The sequence below is a fragment of the Hemibagrus wyckioides genome, linkage group LG02, assembly GCF_019097595.1.
Source record: "Hemibagrus wyckioides isolate EC202008001 linkage group LG02, SWU_Hwy_1.0, whole genome shotgun sequence".
In the NCBI taxonomy this organism is placed as follows: domain Eukaryota; kingdom Metazoa; phylum Chordata; class Actinopteri; order Siluriformes; family Bagridae; genus Hemibagrus; species Hemibagrus wyckioides.
The window spans coordinates 14,826,048-14,846,210 of NC_080711.1; the positions used below are offsets into that span (position 1 = coordinate 14,826,048).

Below are 20,163 nucleotides of genomic sequence, written 5' to 3' on the forward strand. Positions count from 1 at the left end.
TTCATCTGATCCACTGGGTTTCATCGGAGGATCAGGTGTGTGGAGATCCGCTCTGCTCGTCTGCAGCTCTACTGTAAGCGCCCCAAAGCGCGTTCACAGCTCCTTATATATCATTAACCGCTTTCAGCTCCTCTACACCTGAGCTGCTCGAGAACTGTATATACAGTATGTATGAACATGTATATCCTGTATATAAAGTCACAACCCATCATTATTAGTCAAAGATCCTTATACTTATTAACTTCTCAGTGGAACTGAATTTTATTTTTAACAGTGAACAGTGTCGCAGATCAGATTTACAGGAATATAGAAATTTGGAATATAAATTTTTACAGTTTATATTACATATCTCTCTAATGAATAAGCCAGAAGAAACGGTGTCAAGAAGAATATCCCCGAGATGATACAACCTGGAGAGGAAACAGATTCAACAGGGAACCCATCATCATCATCATACGGGTGACAAATCATTAGAAATCATTTTCCTTCTATAATTGTACACTATATAGCGCAATGGTTTACCCTGGAGCTTTTGAGCAACTTATGAGCATCACCATGTTTTCATGAATTCATTAGTTTTAACGCAAAGTCTTTTCTGTCAATGTTATCAAATGTTTAATAATGGAGTTATGCGAGGTTTTCATCATTTATATTCATGAGATGACCGATTATGAAACCGTGTTCCTTCCATCACAGACAATTCATGACAAGTTGTAGAAGATACACAAAGATGAGTCTTTATTTCATAAGCACTGGCTGTAGATGGACAAGAATTCAAGGAAAAGTACAAAAGAACAAAAAAAACAAACAAAAACACATATTTACTGCCGCAAAGCACAAAGTAAGAGACGATCACACATAAAAACAGCCCAACAATACTGCAGAAAATGAACAGATAAGTAGTGCAAATGTACTGAGGTGCTATCAAGTGACAATTGTGAAGGTTTTGAAAGACAATAAATTTTTTTTTTTTTTTCAAAAAGACACACAAAAAAAGCTTGGAATTTGTCCAACAAAACAATAGAACAAGTCATAATGGCATAATGGCTGTATTCATTACAGACCTGGAAAAACATGGAAAATGGAGTTACATAGACTATTAAAAGACAACACATTAAAACTTAATGGATTTCAATGGGTTGATCAGCTCCAATACAGCAGCTAGCCATTTTATTCATGCAACATCACACAGAGATGGAGATCAGCCAGGTTACAGCATGAATCCACCTCTGATCATGGGGAGTTGATATAAAACTGCATTAAAGAGATTGTGACTGTGACTGACAACCAAAGAGCAAGTTTATGAGGGAAAACCTGGAAATATTTCCCAGAATAAATACGATTTTTCAATGGCATTATGTATTTGTGGACTGTGCTTAAACTTTGTCAAAATTCAAATGAAAATCCTGTATTATCATTTGCATCTTCAGCTACATGAACATACAATGTTGGACAAATTTTAATTCCATTTTCCATGTCTTACCTAACTATTGACCTTATCATATCAAAATAGCAATAGCAGTGACCTAGTATGGTATTTTACCTGCACGGTGTAGCTATGGAGCCTGCCAAAATTCAAATGAAATCGCAAGTCTTTGCATTTCCATTTCCGGAGGCTTGCACGGAAACCTCAGCGTTAATGTGGGTGTAACGTACTATCGGGCACATTTGTATTTGGAAAGTGCGGTCAGGTCATGGTTGACGGGCGAGAAATAAAATGTGCTAAACACATTTCTGATTTACTTGAGACCTCAGTTGTACAATATGAAAAATAGTCAGGGAAAATAGATCAATAGAAAAGACAGAAAATTGATTTAGCCTTCCATGGCTAGTTTGATGATGTCTCCTCTTTTCGACTTTGCTGCTTCCTCAAACTTCTCAATGGCTTGTTTGCAGGACTTTTTCTGAAAAAGAGACACGAGAGAGAGAGAGAGAGAGAGAGAGAGGAGAGAATGAACAGAAGAATGGAACATCACTATACAAATGTGCATAACATTAGAAACATAATGCTATAAAATGTAGTTAAAGCCAGCTAACAGAAGGCAGGTAGTTTCTTGAAAACAAGGCCACAAAATATTTATAGACAAAGACATGAAGGAAAAAAATAGTTCAAAGGGGGACCCTAAAACACTCTGAAACTGGATGGAATTGCTGGAAGGAGAGAGAAATGTGAGCTCAGGGAAATTACACTCTGACAAGCCATCACTGCTTTGGCCATCATGTATGTTTTGTCTTGGAGCACACATATACCTCAGTGATGTCAAAAACTTGAATCTGAATTCTTGGAATGCGTTGATTAATTTCCTAGAGCCAATTGTGGTGGTTGCAAATGAGCCAATATGCTATTGTTGCTATAGTAACAACTGATACAATGGGACTTGTATGCTGGTTGAGCCGCAGTAATCTAAGTCTAATAATAAATTGATGGCTGGATTAAAACATGTTATTTAATTTAACAGAAATGTAGAGTCACTGAAGTTTATAAAAGATTTATGAAAGAAACGTATGGTCCTAGTACTTTGTATAAGGTGAAATAGTGTGAGACGTACAAGTATTGATAGAAAGACGATGCTATATGCAAGATGAGATTCTATTTGCAGTTACACAAGAGATTCAGTCATGAGAGGCAGGAAATGGAAAAAGCTGGACTGAGAGTCAGTTTAACGTCCGATGTCGAGAATGCTTAAGGTCTGAGGGCAGAAGCTATCCTCGAGTCAGTGATACTATGGCAACGTTTGCAGTAAAGATGTTGGAGTTGTGCAAGATCGGAGCCATTAGTTTTGTTATGCAGTTCTTGCTGTCTGCAGTCTTATGCACTGGTAAAAGTTGTTAATGGCTTCACTGTGTCCTAAAAGTTCTTAATTGTCCTCAAAAAGAACAGATGCTTCAATGCCATTTTGAGGACGTTTATTCATTTGCATTTAATTGAAACAATTTATGATTGAGCTGAGCAGATTAGATCGAGAAATCCTACAAAAAAAAATTCTGTGCACTTTTAGTACTTTTAGATATTAATCATGCCAAAAAAAAATTAAAGAGGCAGTAGCAAAATATTTCCTTAAAGCAGGAAACACAGTCTGCCATCAAAACAGGCACAGATCTTCCAGACGTCCAACAATAGGTCATTCAGAGTAAGGTGGTGTTGGTGGTGGTTGTTATAGTGGAGAACTTCCTTCCTGTATGCAGACTCATCATTATTATTTAATGCATCTGATCGCTATGGTATCGTCCGTGAACTCTATGATATTGCTGCTGATGAATCTTGTTACACAGTGCTGGGTGAACAGACTGTACACCAGCGAGTTGATGCAGCAGCTCTGTGGCTTTCTGGTACAGTTCTTGTAACTGTCAGTGTGGATAATTTCCTGTTGCCAGTCCTTACTGCCGGGTCTGTAAGACAGAAAGTCCAATAACTAGTTGTTGATGGAGCTCTACAGGCCCAGGATATATAGTTCTAACACCAGGTTTTAATAAAGGTGTTAAATGCTGAACTGTAGCCAAGAAGCATCATGACGTGTGCTTTTCTTGTCCAAATTTGTCAGGCTTGCATGGAGGTTTTATCTACCAAATGGTTGTGAAGAGAGACGAACCAAAATGGGTCAAGAATCGAGATATTGCTGTGTATGAATCGCATGATTTGCAGTCTCAGGCACTTTATCATAACAGATGTGAGAGCAATGGGTCAACAGCTAGGCTGGAGATTGGCATTATCTTTTTAGGCAATGGCATAATGGTTTATCTGAGCATGTCTTCTCTCAGGGCAGCTCTCTGGCATAGATTTGTTCGCAGTATTTTGCACGGATCAGTGTGTAATCATAATCTTAGTGTATAATAATATTGCTACAATACATTTCAACAACAACAACAAAAGGTATGTACTGCACTTGACATGACATGATTTAAAAAAAGTACTATTCACAGGTACTAGGTCTAGAGAAAGAAGAAATAGCTTAAAAATAAGTAGGAAAACAACAGGGTGATAATGGATCCTTATTAAAGATTGTCTTGTAGTGGAAAACTTAAAGCACCGACACATTCCATAAGTAAACCTTAACCAAATATATTTTTTTAAATACATTCTCTTACCACTGTTTACCCTGTTGCCTGCCAAAAGACATCATCTTCAACAAGTAGAGCATGTCCCTGGTTAAAAGGAATGTTTTTTATTTCCCAACCACTGAAAGCTGATGTGATCAATGTGTACCTTCTACTCCCACCTAAAAAAATAGCCTCAAGTGTACTAGCCAATCTCCAGACAAGGGAGATACTAGTATAGCTTAATTTGCTTAGTTCTAGTTAATAGGATGAATCTAAACTGTTTACTTTCAAATCATTGACCATTTGAACCATAAGCACTAGAGTCCTAAATTAAATAGGAATAAAAAGTTGAGCTTCACTTTTTTCAGTTTCGTTTAACAAATTCCTTTTAACAATATTCATAATCCTCTGGCATATTGAGGCTTTGTAATGTGCTGCTTTACTGCCAGGCATCATTTTTTTGCAACTACTAATTGTAACCATGATTTATCTTTACTTTGGAACCATATTATTTGATTCATTTTACTTCTCATTGTTCTCATAATTTCTTACTAAGCTGAGCCTCTTATTTGATCTTGGAAAGATTAAGACGTACATTCCTGCACTTATCTAAGTCAGCCAATCATGTGGCAGCAGTGCAATACATAAAATCAATGCCAGCAGCATTGAAAAATGTTCACATCCACCATCAAAATGGGGATAAACTGTGATCTCTGCAATTTTGACTGCGTTAGGGTTGTTGGTGCCAGATCTACTGGTTTGAGTATTTCTCTAACTGCTGGGGTTTTTACACTCACCAGTCGCTAGAAAAAAAGAAAAACCATCCAGCAGTTCTGTGGATGTAAGCGGCTAGTTGACAGAAAGACGACGGTACTGTAACTCCGATAATCACTCTGTACAATTGTAGTGAGCAGAAAAGCATCCCAGAATGCACATCACATCGAACCATGAGGTGGATGGGCTAAAACAGCAGAAGATCATGTTGTGTTCCAAGTTTGTCAACCAAGAACAGAAAGCTGATGCTGCGCTTGGCTCAAACTAAGAAAGACAAAAAAAAAACAAACTATCATGCTCTAGACTGGAAAAATGCAGCCTGGTCTGATGAATCTCTAATGATTTCTGTTGAGGTTTACAGATGGTAGGGTCAGAATTTGGCACCAATAGCATGAATACATGGACCCAAAGCAATCCAGTCTGGTAGAAGTGGTATAATGGTGTGAAGAATGTTTTCTTTGCATGTTTTCTGCCCATTAATACCAATCTCCTAAACTAATACAATCGACTGAATGACAATCTATTTGAGTATTTTTACTGATCATGTACATCCCTTCAAGGCCACGATTTACCATCTTCTATTGGCTCCATTCAGCATGATAATGCACCATGACACAAAGCTTCACAAACTGGCTTCATGAACAGGTCAAATAAGTTCAGGGTTTATAAATGGCCTTCCCAGTTCCCCTACCCAGCATGAAAAATCTGTAGGAATTGTGTAAAGCAGTCATTTCAACATGGAGCCGAACAGCTCGATAATGAGTCCAACATCTTATGAAGAACTGAGAGAAAAAGAGAAACCTGACTCAATATCAGTAGTGTTCCTAATAAAGTGGGTGGACTGTGCTGTTTTCTTTCTACTGTAATACTGCAATTTCCCTGAGGGTCATGATACTGTATATACAAGTCTGCTGATCACTGAAATGCAGAGCTACTTATAATGCAGTACTTGTATTGATTATTGATTGTACTGTTTAAAAAAAGGTAGCCTTAGTAATACGAATTACTAAGAGTTTATTATTATTGTAAAATAAAATTCCACAACAAACATTGTTATATTTAATACATTCATCAAAAACTGGGCAGAAAATCAATAGAAATAAATAAATAAATAAATAAATAATCTAAAAAAAAAAAAAAAACCCAAAACAATTAAACTAGCCAGTTCCCCAGTTTGTAATAATAATAATAATAATAATAATAATAATAATAATAATAATAATAATGATAATGATAATAACTATTTTTAAAAACACTGACGATATCCATAATATTGTAATGTAATTTATCATAATTTTGGTACTGGATAGTCATATTTCACGACCCTACAACAAGTGTTTAATAGATGTTTAAATGGTGCTGAAATGTAGTCACACTCTGCAAATTCGGGATTTGCAAAACGACAGACAACATATAAAAGTACGACATGAGGCCTTTGCTATGTTGATGCTATTAAAAGCCAAATGTTGTGTAGATGCAAGCTTCATTAAGGACTAAAAGCTCTCAGTTTGCACTTTTGTACAGTTCTCCATTTCAGGCCATTAAATAATGAAGCTTCAGTTAAACAGCTTCAGTCAATGTTATGAATCAATTTAATAAAGTGTGTCTGGAAATAGCTTGTCTATTAGATTACATTCAGAGTGGAAGCCTAAGAGCTTAACTCGAATTAATTGGCCAAATCAGATTTTTTTTAAATAATAATCAGTTGTTCATATGATCATTTTAATGTGGTGGACATGAACTGACCTGTGCACATGAAACAAGACGAGTTATAGCTGGTAGAGCACTGCAACTGAATGTATAAAACATTAGATTACGTATGGGAAATGAGAAGCAATTGTCAGCTTGTTTTTGTCTGTGTAATACATATGAATTTCAGTTAAACAATGCTAAACCACAAAACAGAACTGCATTAATCAGATCTGAAAATTAATTTAAAGCCAATATTTATGAGGCTAATAAGCATGTTTTCAAAACTTTTCATGCAGTCTGCATTACCAACAGAAATCTTTAATCTCATCTCCAATGAGAACACCACTTTTCCACTTTATTTACTGTACTAAAGTGTACATGTACTGCAGCATGTTCTGTAACTGTTCAAAATCCTTTATTTTGTGTATATTTTTATAGAAATAATATATCATTCCTCTCTCTGCCACTGCTCCCCACCAGCCTCAAACATATTTCCAAATTAAATCATTCTGAAGCTGACCTCAAAGATGGTAATGAGACTAAAACCATTTACTTGACTTATTTGTTGAAATGTACGCCCCAAACCTCCATCCTGACAACGTGCCCGAGCAAGCTCCATACAGATATGGTTTGATACGCAAGACTTCATGTGGTCGGCACAAAGCACTGACCTCAACTCCACTGCAACCTTTTGGAATGAAATGGACCATCAACTGCACCCCAGACCTCCCACTAAACATCACAGCCTCACTAATACTCTTATAGCAGAATGAGCACAAATCCCCACGGCAGCATTCTAAAATTTAATGGAAACCATCACCACGTATGCGTGTGCAAGATGGCTGCTGCATGTCAATTATAAAGTGACCAGAAGTGTGTCATGTGTTTGTAGGGTGCTGTGTATCACATCCAGCCTGCAGGCCAACACTGATTGAGGGAGGGAGCAATGTCATACTGTGTACCCAAAATACACAGACTACACATTGTGATCTTTCTTCCATAGGGATTTCTCAAGTGTTTCAAAGCAATCGTGCCAAAATTATTCTTTAGTCTTACAACAATCATGGCACTGCTCTGGCGCAGAACTATAATGAGCACAAACCATTTGGAAAGCACTGATGTGCAGCAAAATATTGGAGAAACAGTGAGAGAGACAGACAGAAGAGACTTCTGCTGATCAGCATGGGCAGAGGGTGAGATCACTAGGGCTGAAACAACTAATTAGATCAAAATGATTTTGTGTATTATTTAGGGCTGTCAAAATTAACACGTTATTAAAGCGTTAACGCAAATTCATTTTAACGGCACTAATTTTATTAATGCGTGATTAACGCAGCGCGCATTTTCTGTTTGACCCTCGGCCTTGCCCGTAGTTTGGGAAATGGGAGATGCAGCAGCAAGGCGAAATTGAGAAAGAAAAACGTCTTCTTTACATATAAAACGATGTCTGATGGTTCTGTCGACAAGACAAAAGTCCACATTTATTGTGGATGTGAATTAAGTTATCACCACAGCACGTCGAGATTAAAATATCACTTGATGGCGAAGCATACAGCTGATACAGAGAGCTCTCCTGTCCCTCGCCAAAGGCAGACAACACTAGATTCTTTTCAGCGGAGATGTAATGTGAACCTGTGTTATGTTCTTTTCTTCATGTGTTTAATAGTCATGAACAAGTTATTTGAAAAACATGTCTATGTTCTTTATGCTTTATATTTAAGGTGGTTTCAGTAATAAATGTACACTTTGCATGTTTAGAAGAAGTGATCTGAAAAGGTTAACAGGCTTGTGTAAGTAAATCGCTCAGTGCAAAGAAAGAAGTAATTGTTTTCTATGTTCTTTTTTTCATATGTTTAATAGACATGAACAAGAAAAATATCTATGACCTATGAAACATGTCTAGTCTTCATGCTCCATGTTGAATATGGTTTCACTAATAAACAACATACATTTCAATATTTGTCCATGCCCATGTTGATTAGAGTATTAAAAACTAAAAAAGTATTAATTTAAGGTACATTTAGAATGGATAAAAATGTGCGATTAAGTTGTGATTAATCTCGAGTTAACTCATGACAATCATGCGATTATTCGCGATTAAATATTTTAATCAATTGACAGCCCTAGTATTATTATATGATAGTTATTAATGGATAATAGTATTTTATTATTGATTAGCTGGATGTCCATTATGAAGCATGTGTAGCCACCTCTGCTGGGTTTGGCCTTGCAAAATTGCAAGTTTTTAAGTGACACTTAAGAGGTTGCGAAGAAAAAAACCATGGCAGCATCACTGTGATGCAAGAGCACCTGATGAGACATGTTGAAGCACTGGATGAAATATACTTAACAGAATGGTTAGAGAATCACAGTCAAATAGACAAATAAATGAAACATGAATACTTGAGTTACATTATTCATCACGTCATCATAAATACTTTATTTAAGTAACATAGGATAACCTGCAGGATACTTCGACGATAGTTGACTGCTAATTTATTAGTCAAGTTTGCGCACTCATCATACACAGAGTCACAGGGAACTTGGAGCCTATCCCAGTGGCCTGTGGGGCAGAAGGTGGGGGAAACACCTGGAATGGGTAACATTGCTGTGCCTCCAACGCATGTCTTTGGAGTGGAGGAGGAAAATATGTGTCCCAGGGGAAACCGCTGAAACACAGGTAGAACTCCAGGTGCCAACTCCACACATGCAGAGTGGAAGCAGGAATCAAATAATCTGTAAAGTGAGTTTGGTTGTATGGACTAAAAAACTGTTATTTGTAAAGTTCAGAGAGAGAGAGAGAGAGAGAGAGAGAGAGATGGTACTGAAGGCTGAAAACATTTCTGCCCTGCGTCATCATAAGCAAAAACGGCCCGTGAGTAACCAAATCAGCTGATCAAGCATCTCTCCCCATTCAAAACAAAGCCCACTGAAATGGACAGCTGCGTCCATGCATCTGAGTCCAAGATTAAAATAAAATAAAGTGAACAGATCAGACATGAGGTGCATTTGTACAGCATGTCAGAATCAGAACCTTACTTTTTCTCCCAGAGTTTATCATACTCATATAGCTTTCATTTATAACAAGGGACCCACAACATGCGCATCAAGTTTAGTGCCTCTTTATTAACTGCAGAAATGTTTTTCTATAATGAATGAGAGCAGCTGAAACACTATTACTTTAACCCACTCAATCTAGTTAATATAGTAGCAAAATCGATCAGGATTATACCAAATAACAGCATGGTTGTGATTTGGCTGTGGGCACAGAATCCGAAGGCTGAGTTGAGCTGATCACAGCTGTACTAATATTCAGCACTGACATGATTACGAGTATGACGGTGCTTGCAAATGAGACTGCTGAGGGTAGGCACAGGGTGGGCAGGTGGTTGGGTTTTACTGGTTATACTTTGCACAGTATACTTTGTCATGTTTGTTAGGCCATGTCTACTGATAATGTTACTAACGACAGTAGGAAGTAAATACATATCCCAATGTGGTTATAGTAAATATAAGCATCTTGGAACCTCTACCAATCCAGTGAATTTGAACCTACTGCTGTTTAAGGATGTTTATTTCAATATATTGTAATAGCATTTTCTGACCTGAAATAACTGTAATAGTCACCTTTATACAACATTTTATACAAAAGCTCATGGAGTGAATTGCAGTGATTACTGATTTATGGATTAAGTGTAGCTAAAAAAAAAAGAAGTGCACATTGGCATTATAGACATGACTGGAACATGAAGCCACTCTGCCTGACTACAATGCACCTAGAGGAAATACACACGGCATCCGGCTTTGCAAAAACGTTTAGAGGAAGTAGCAGCCAATTTTAAAATGACTCCCGGTAAATTAGCACCATTGTGCACGATAATGGATCCAGCATTGCGGCACTGTTTAGAAGAAGCATGATCAAATACCCACTGCACTTGCCATGACTTGTAACTGGAATGATGAACAATGCATCGAGGCACCCTAGTATTGAAAGAGCAAGCTGAGAGACAAACAGCAACAAATCTCTGCACAGGCTTGCTTAAGATATAGCCGCAAGATGGATCGGCACATTCTGCATTATTAGCAGGCTGATTGAAACAAGTTGCCTGTAACTGCGATGCTATCTGACTCATCCATCACCATGAGAGGGGGAAGGGGTCTTGATTTAAAAGCTGATCATTGGAGCCTTTGAGAAGAGCTTTCCACAGCCCCTGAAGTTGCCACTGCATTAATGAATAGTGAGAAGTGCATCAGTCTCTCTACTTGTGAAGGGGTTTGTCAAGTCCTCACAGAGTGCAGCTTTGAATCAACCTCTGTGCAGGCTTCACAAGTGTCTGTTACAGAGCACGTCAACAGCAGTGGAAGGAGGACACTACTCTCCTGGATTGAGCCTTTCTCTGCCCTGGAGCCGAGGCTCAGGAGACCGAAGATTTGGACACTCCTTCGCATGCAAACGTAGTCCAAACATAGGCACTTGAAGTGAAAATGGAAGTGGATTAGCAGGTGCATGGCCGTTTCTGTGCCCAAACCAGTGCCACCTTAACCATTAACCCTGTTAATCCTTGATTCAGGAATTCGCAGTGAAGAAGAAAATAGGGCACAAAGCTGTGGATAATCTCTATGGCCAAGCTAGGAATAAAGTCCTGACAATGTTTGGAGGTGCTTGCCAAGGAAGAAAATCATCTCCACTGGTGGAAGTCTAATGAGGACAGATATCGCACCATGGCCCTGTGTGCAAATGTCAGTCTTCCGTTTCCCTGGCACCTGAACACACCGGCTGAGTGCCTCTTCTCTGCAGCAGAAATTAAAACTTCCAAGGAGAGAGGCATCATTAGTCCAGAACATGTGAACCTACTAATGGTTTTGTCTTGCTATCCAATATATTTGTAGAAAGAGAGAATAATTGTGTGTGTTGTGTATTTTGCCTCGAAAAAGCCTATAAATATTTAACTGTTTATTTCTAATTATTTATTTAGAAACTGTTTAGCTTACTTCAACCTGAAGACAAGCTCATTTTTTTAAGATAAATGCAAAAAGAGCCGCAATGTACAATTATATCTCCACAGGGCCGGTTAACATTTTGGATTAATATTTTTCTCTATTTACATACAGATTAGCTCATTCCAAACCGGAGACAGTGAACTGATCATGTTTAGAGCAGCACTGTTGAAGGAATAAACTATTTTCTCAAGAAAAGCCTGGACATTTAAATGAGCTTTTCAAAAAAATTAATTAAATATTACATATTAATAATTTAATATCATTTAAACATTAATAAATTATGTAAATAGTCTATTTATTTAGTGGTCATTAATATAAATACATATAAAATTACAAATAGCATTGTTAGTTTAAAAAAGAAAATCTAATTGTCTCTCACACACACTCTCCAAATTTCATGTATATTCATATACACAGCCCTAATACATATTACACATATATACACACACACACACACACACACACACACACACACATACATACATATATATATATATATGTATATGTATGTATTAGGGCTGCACGATTCTTGCTAAAATGTGAATCACGATTTTTCTCCATGGGAAATAAAATCACGATTCTCTCACACGATTTTGATTTTATCAAGCAAAACATTTATTGCACTTATGTAAAAAAAAGTCCTACACAGGACTTTCAGTTATAATAAAGTGCTGGACTTAAAAGTAACAAAAAATAGTTTCTTTTCCTTATTTTAGACTACCCTTGGTAGGTGAGTAACTTAAACAACAGTTGAACATAAACAATAGAATGTTAACAATAATGATTAAAATAATTAGCCCCTGTGCTTTTAGTACACTCCAACTGGCCAAACTTAAAGAACTTAAAGGTTCTTGGCCAAGAACACTAACCGATCAATATTTTGAGTGTTTATTGGAGCCATGTCTTTAGCGATGGCATTAGTTATGTCTTTGTGCCGCTGGGAACTTGAGGGGTATGGGGAAGCACCGTGTAATGTCTGAGTAATGGTATTTTTTGGCGTGGCTCCTCAGACGTCACCACAAAATACATTACGAGTTAGCCATGAAGGACAACTTCATGGCTAACTCGTAATGTATTTTGTGGTGACGTCTGAGGTGGTTGTAGAGATTGGTAGTGTTACCTTGCGGTGCTGCCACGATGCCAAAGCTTTGCTTACAGATTATGACTCCTTGTGCATCATCGTCGGATTTAAAACTGAAAAAGTTCCAATGCAATGTGCTCCTTTTCATGGTACCAATATTGTTGCATTATCACTCCCACCGTCGCCACAAGGACTTTCCTCACTGGCGCTCATTTTATCTCTTTTGCTTGAAAATTGCCGCTCCAAATCCAAAGACGTGCACTGACTATCTATCTGATCTGCCGCCTTGTTGCACATCACTATATCACATTATATATATATATATATATATATATATATATATATATATATATATATATATATATATATATATATATATAAATAAATAAATCTGGAGATTGTGCAGTTATTTTATTCCAGAGCTGTGTGTGTTTATAAAAGATAAAATAAACTATAAATTTCAATACAATATTCAATATCATAATACAGTAATCCCCCGCTATATCGCGGTACATATATTGCGGATTTTCATTTGGAACATCGCAGTATGTGCGGATTTTCCCGGTATATCGCAGTATCCACAAACCTTTTAGTGAATTGTTTTTATGTTGAAATAAGGTAATTTATTAATAAAAATACAATTATTAATTACAAAATATAAACATTCATTAAAATGAAGTAAAATGTTAATATATAAAATACTGTTTAGCGTATTTACTCAAGTGAGCGCGGTGCGGAGATGCTGAAAATCAAAATACAGCACGGCTGGAGGAACGAGTCTAGCCAATCGGAATGCCCCATTTAATTACTGTTGTGACTGGGTACTGGCAATGTGTGCAGTTGGGGAAAGGGAAGCAGAATTCTTCAGCATCCCAGTTTTTCGCATGTCACTGTCCCGGGTGTTTTGTTTTGTTCTGTGTACGCTGTATTTTTACGGTTTTTCTGCAAGCCCTATTTTGTCGCCCAAACGCTCTGCACCTTCTAAGTCTTCTGGCAGGGAATATACATACATACAGTACTCACTATAAATGTGATATTTCTATGAATTTACCCAAAATTCATCTCGCTAAATGCTTGCAAATGTTTTGTGTGTGTGTTTAAAGAGTGTGGGAGGGTCATTTTACGGCTTAAACAATTTAAAAAAAGCATTTGGGGGTGGCATCCGTGTATCGCGGATTTTCGTTTATCACGGGTGGGTTTTGGAACGTAACCCCTGTGATAAACGGGGGATTCTGTATTCTATTTTATTAGCATCTCAACTTGTCCAAACCGTTCCCTGTGTTCATTTGGATTTGGTCCACTTCAACATCTGCATTGAATCTGCAAGATTCATTTAGTTGTTTATTTTCTGCCCCCTACTGAATATGCTCACATTACACCCAAACATGAAAGTATATGCCAGTGTGACTGCTTGTGCACTACTCCCTCACAAACACGCGGAGGAATTAATAGAAACTAGCGAAAAGAAACCAAATACGAGAAATTATGCTTGCTCTGCGCATTCATCTCCCAGCACACAGTGCCGCATTAAGCAGAACAGATTGGAAATTTGAATAATAATTTTGCCTGAAACGCTCATCAGTATTCCGTCTGGAATTTTGGGATTTCATCAACACACATGACAGGAGCCCAAACCAGAACAGAAGATTTCAGCTTCAAGAACACTGTTGCAAAAGGCAGATGTGTCACAAATGAGGAAAGTTATTTGCTTGCTATGCTTGCCTGCAGTGCGAACGTAGTCAAAAATACATCTCAGTCCCTCAAAAGGATTCTGCGATCACAGAAATTACCATAAAAATCAAGCAACGTACAAGAAAGTTGTAGGAGTTTCTGTGTCATTTTTTTTAAAAATTACACCGATTTTGCAGATTTGGGCCAAGACACTTAGTGTAACGTCATCACAACATGAATTTAGCAAACGTCCTAATCCATTCATATACGCCAAACATGAGCACGAGCTATCACAGACAGCAATTACATGTGTATTCACAGGCAGTAATTTAAAAGAAGAATCCCATGCTTATTTTGATCAATTCAAGTAATTTTAAAAGACGTTGATCGCAAATTTGCAGCAAAATAAAGTATTTTTGGCCACAACAATCACAAAAAAATAACTGCATTTTAATGTGTAAAATGTTCACAATGTTGAAGAAGGAAAAGCATTTTGTACAGTACTGAGTTTGACGTCCTGTTATTATAATAATCCATAGCATAAACCCTTCTTGATTAAAGCTCATGCAATTCGGTCCAGGAATCTCAATTCCCTGATCACTGAAAGGAACAATCACTGTTCTGTCAACAGAGCCTTCTCTTTATGAATAATGCTGCGCAGAGTTTGAATTAGAAACATAAATACCACACACACACACACACACACACACACACAATACAGTTACAACAAAAATGTTCTAATGTGAAACATAAACCAAGTGCCATACAAAACCAAACAATACTCACAATGTAGAACTTCTGCCTCTCTTTCTGTAGCTTCAGTATCTCCTCTACGGTCAGCTCCTCCACGGTACGTTTCAGCAGGATGAAATTGCATGTAGGAGAGTGAGACTTGTGTTCCTTGCTGAAAGAAGAAAATAAATCAATGACCACTCGACAGATGGTTTGCTTTCGCGTCCTGTTACGTTTTACCTGCACACAAAATTGCTTTTATGTGGTAATGTTTAGGCCATGCTTCAGTTTTCAGTTTCCCCATGTGTTAAAAATGACATTAAGCAACGTGTACACTGTCTGACCCATGAACTCAACCATCAGATGAAATGCATATCAATATCACAAGATACTCAGCTTCAGGAGTCATTCGAAGCTGAGACAAAGAGAACCGCTGGAAAACACTTTCACTCATTATACAACTAACAGCAGAACCACACGCTTTGTAGAACTTTCTAGCATGCTGTCTATCTTAATGTGACTGAGTAAGCAATCTAACTATATTTCTAACTAGCTATGTTTCAACAACAGCCACCTAATATTTTATTTAATCAGGAAATATCAGAAATATTCACTGGACCTGCATCCAGAAGCTTTCGTAACACTGGGGCAGAGTCGCAGCTGCACAAAGGTTTGATTTCATTATAATGGCTGTATGGCTTTCCAAAGTGTTCTTCTCATAGTGATGAAGAAACAAAAAAGGACCAAATGGGCAAGGACCTATTGTTTTCAAAGTGCAAAATAATTAAATAACTTTTTTTTGTAGAGCAACACAGAGTGCTCTGTATGAGCTACATGGAGCAATGGCTCAAACTATGAAAGCATATTTCTATTGCTTTATGATTTTGATAGTGGAGTTCCATGTAGTTCTGGCCAGCAAATGCCAGGTCCCAGGCCCTAGGCCCTGCCATACACTCAGTCACAGGCGGCCAGAAGAGGGCACGTGTGATAATGCAACGCTAACTATCACAACAGGAAAGAAACAGAAGAAGAGATCTGCTACACACCAATCCAAAACAAGAGTGAGAAGTTCACACAACACACAAGAGCTCGAAGACCCACCTGCTTATTTTAAATCTGTAGTGCGAGAAAGTTTCGAGTTTCCTGTGAAGAAGAAAAGGAGAGCGAGTCGTAGATAATGGTGTGTCGGGGTGGTAAGGCAGCTGTACGGTACGTAAGTGGAAATACGACCAAAATGCTAACACATATCAGATGACATCATCCAGATGTGTCGGTCACCGGAGTTAGGCAGAAAAAGACTACAGTAGTGCAACAACTAATCCCTGCAGCCTTTAGATGTGAGAGCAGACAGGACCAAAGCTATTACGGAGGCAATTGGCATACACATTTCATCTGCAATGCGCCCATATACAGTAGTAGAGGATCCCGGCTTCAAGTATTTATTAAATCTGCTCGAGCCACGTTACACTGTCCTATCTCTTGCGCACATAAGCCAGTCCGTGGTCCCTTCTCTATACACACGCACGAGAGCAGTGATTGAACGCAAGTTGTCCACTGCACCCGCTGTCCCATTAACAACAGATGGATGGACCTCCCGTGCTATCTCACAGTGACAGCGCACATCATCAACTCTGAGTGGGGAAATGAAAAGCCCAGTGTTACAAATGAGGCCAGTGTATGAACAGCACACAAGCACTCAGCTAGCTGAGAAGCTCCAAGAGGCAGTAGCAGAGTGGAAACTTAAGCCTGTTGCAGTGACCACTGACAATGCAAAAAAACATTGTTAATGCTGTCAGTGACGCAGGACTGGGTCCACATATTGGATGCTTTGCCCATACATTGAACTTGGCATCGGAGAAAGGAATGGCAGTCAGCCACGTATCTCGACTGCTGGGAAAAATAAGAAAATCTGTTGGCTTTTTCCACTGCAGCTCAGTGGCTACCTATATATTGAAGACAAAGCAGAAGATGCTTAACTTGCCAATATATTGTTTAATACATGACATGCCCACACGCTGGAACTCCAGCTATGAGATGGTTGAGCGGTATCTTGAACAAAAATCTGCTGTTTACTCAGCTCTAACAGAAAGAGCCCAATCTGACTGACCATGAGCTGAGCATCGCAGAGAGGAAGATTGAGATTATGAAGCCTCTGAAGATGGTCACAACAATGCTGAGCACTGAAACAACACCTTGAGTTTCCATGATCTTACCATTTCAATCAATGAAACAAAATGATGTTGATATTCCCACTGCCAGGGAAATCAAACAAGCCATCAGTGAAAATCTGCACATGAGGTATTCTTCAGACCCTGGTCTTGAGGACTTCCTTCACAAGTGCACTGCACTTGATCCACATTTCAAGACACTTCCTCATCTTGACCCAGCCTATCAACAGAGAATCTATGAAGATATCCTCATCACAGAAGTTCCGAGCACAGCACAACAGGTACAGTATGTATAATTTACTATCTTTATATTTTCTTTCATGACAACATATTAATGTTGTTACAATGTTCACTGAACTCACTAATTAGCCTTTTCTGTCATCTTACTGCAGGGTGAGACTACAGAGCCCAGTCCATCAACTTCATCAGAGCCCAGTCCATCAACTTCATCAGAGCCCAGTCCATCAACTTCATCAGAGCCCAGTCCATCAACTTCATCAGAGCCCAGTCCATCAACTTCATCAGAGCCCAGTCCATCAACTTCATCAGAGCCCAGTCCATCAACTTCATCAGAGCCCAGTCCATCAACTTCATCAGAGCCCAGTCCATCAACTTCATCAGAGCCCAGTCCATCAACTTCATCAGAGCCCAGTCCATCGACAGCAGAGTCAGAGGCAGCACCTTCCCCTCCACTCTTGGCCCACTCTTCAAAACTGTTAAAAAGTACCAACCTGATTTGCAGCAGCAGTTGATGGATGAAGTGTACACCTACATGACAAAAGGAGTGCATCTCAATTGATTCCACCAATCTACTTGCCTGGTGGAAGGCTCAAGACTCTGTATATCCAAATCTAGCCAACCTGACAAAGCGTTACCTGGCAATACCTGCAAACTCAGTCAAGGGAGAGGGTTTTCGCAATGGCAGGTGACATTATTACCACCACACGATCTTCACTCACTATGTGACGATGTGGACAAATGTCTTTATGGACCCTGCTTTGTGCACTGGTGTGCAGTCATGTTGGAACAGGAAGCAGCCATCCTCAAACTGTTCCCACAAAGTTGGGAGCATGAAATTGTCCAAAATGTATTCTGAAGCATTTCACTGGAATGCTTTCACTGGAACTAAGGGGCCAAGCCCAACCCTTGAATTTAATGATTTGAAGGGTGTCCCAAAACATTTAGTTGCTGAATGACATCTGTTCCAACATCGCCTCTGCAAATTGTTCATAATAAATAGAAATATACTGTGCTCTATATAAACACAAGCCGAGGTGCATCATCACGTGCAGCAATTCAACTGATTATTGCACTGTGGCTCCTAAATCGGAAGTGTATTGATTCATACTGAGTTGTGATGCTCCCGAGGAATCCCAATCCTGTGAATATAACAGATGCTCATCAGGTTGTGCCGGATTGAAGCACAGCCCTAGAACCGATCGAGTTCTATACAGACTATTGTGACAACAAAAATCTACAAGCACGTGCAGAAAGACTTGAGGTGACTTACAGAGGATCATCCTCAGGCTCCCAGCCCTCCAGCTCCTTATAGCAGAAAAAGCACTGGGCCACATCTGGACTGTTCTCAGTGGGTGTGTGGATAAAACCAGCTTTGGCCATCTGGAAAGTGTAGATACATAAAGGAAAGGATCGTTTCTTCGTAGTTACATATATAGATTTAAACCAGAATACTGTTCATCTTCCTTCTTTACCCCTATTTCAGTATAGCACTTCGAGCTCGTGCACATTTCGGACACTTATTTAGACACTGGGCATTATAACTAATATATATTTTTACATGATTTAACATGTATTTTCGATATTCGCCCTAACATTTGAGCACAGTTAAGCAAATTCTGGCTCATATTCTATTTAGTCACAGCATTATCCATGTAAAATAACGCTAAACATAACGCTACTTACATTTTCCGAAGTGCACGCGCAGTCCTCATCAAACGGCCACCCTGAATAAGTAGCTATTCTGTTCTCGTAAAAGTACATTTTTAAATCTTCCTGCATGGCCTCCATATTTCAAAAAAAAGTAATAAAAAAATAAAGAAGGTGCCAAATTAGAAGTTCCGTCTCAATGTTTATGAAAAACCAAGTTAGCACAACAACCAGCTAACGTCAGCAAGCTATCACTTTTGAATTTAGGGTGCAGTAGAGACGTCCCCTCAGATTGGTCGAGATGTCGCCGGTTTAAACGTCATCACGTAAGGCCGCTGCTAAACTCCAGCAAAGCGTAAAAGTCTTGTATATGTTTTCAAAAAGAAAATGAAACGTTTTTAAAAAGATTAATAAATCAAACTGCTTTTCCAAAGTCTGTCTTTTTAATAAAAAAATAAATGTATGATGTTCTTCCATATATCATTTATTAGACTTAATATAAAAGTACTTTTATTAGTAATTATTCAACACATGATGGCTGATTGGTGGGACCTTAGAGCTTTTTATTACTGAAATTTCAATCAAGACAACACATCAGGTATATTTGTTTGTATTAAACCTTTTCAATACAGGTAAGGCTTTACTAACTAAACACATAATAATTACATCACCATTAGTAGTAGTAATGTGCGATTTCCACCACTGCAACAAAAATGTGGACCTTTGACAACCAATGGTCTAAAAATGACCCCACGCTCTCGTTTATTTTAGGAAACCTTTTTCAGAAATGTTTCAAATACATTCAGGATGTTATGACGCAATAAAGATTCTCCATGTTGTAGCCCTTAAGCAATAAACACAATAAAGAAATCATATTACTGAAATTCTTCATTTGCTAGCTATATTAATGCTGTGGGATTTCTAATGACAAGCTCTAATGCCTACTTCATCTATAGATAAGCATTCAGTCAAAATTAGGATGGTATACAGCACAACATGTACCGCAATGAGCTCAAGTTGTTGGCTCGGCCGTCAGTGGGATGTTGGACAAACAAGTCTCATCCACAGAAGCCCCAACTTGCAACTTACAGGAACTTAAAGGACCTGTTGCTTATGTCT

At 38.4% G+C, this 20,163-nt stretch overlaps 1 protein-coding gene across 1 annotated transcript; it reads right to left on the bottom strand.

Annotated features, from left to right (window-relative positions):
* Nucleotides 1-723: 723 nt before the first annotated feature.
* Nucleotides 724-19,327, bottom strand: LOC131361948 (baculoviral IAP repeat-containing protein 5-like). Its single transcript, XM_058403596.1, has 4 exons — nt 19,081-19,327; nt 18,668-18,777; nt 15,044-15,161; nt 724-1,904 (listed from the first exon to the last, which is right to left on the bottom strand). The coding sequence occupies exons 1-4, from the start codon at nt 19,183-19,185 to the stop codon at nt 1,815-1,817; spliced, it is 423 nt and encodes a 140-aa protein (XP_058259579.1). The 5' UTR covers nt 19,186-19,327; the 3' UTR covers nt 724-1,814.
* Nucleotides 19,328-20,163: the final 836 nt, after the last annotated feature.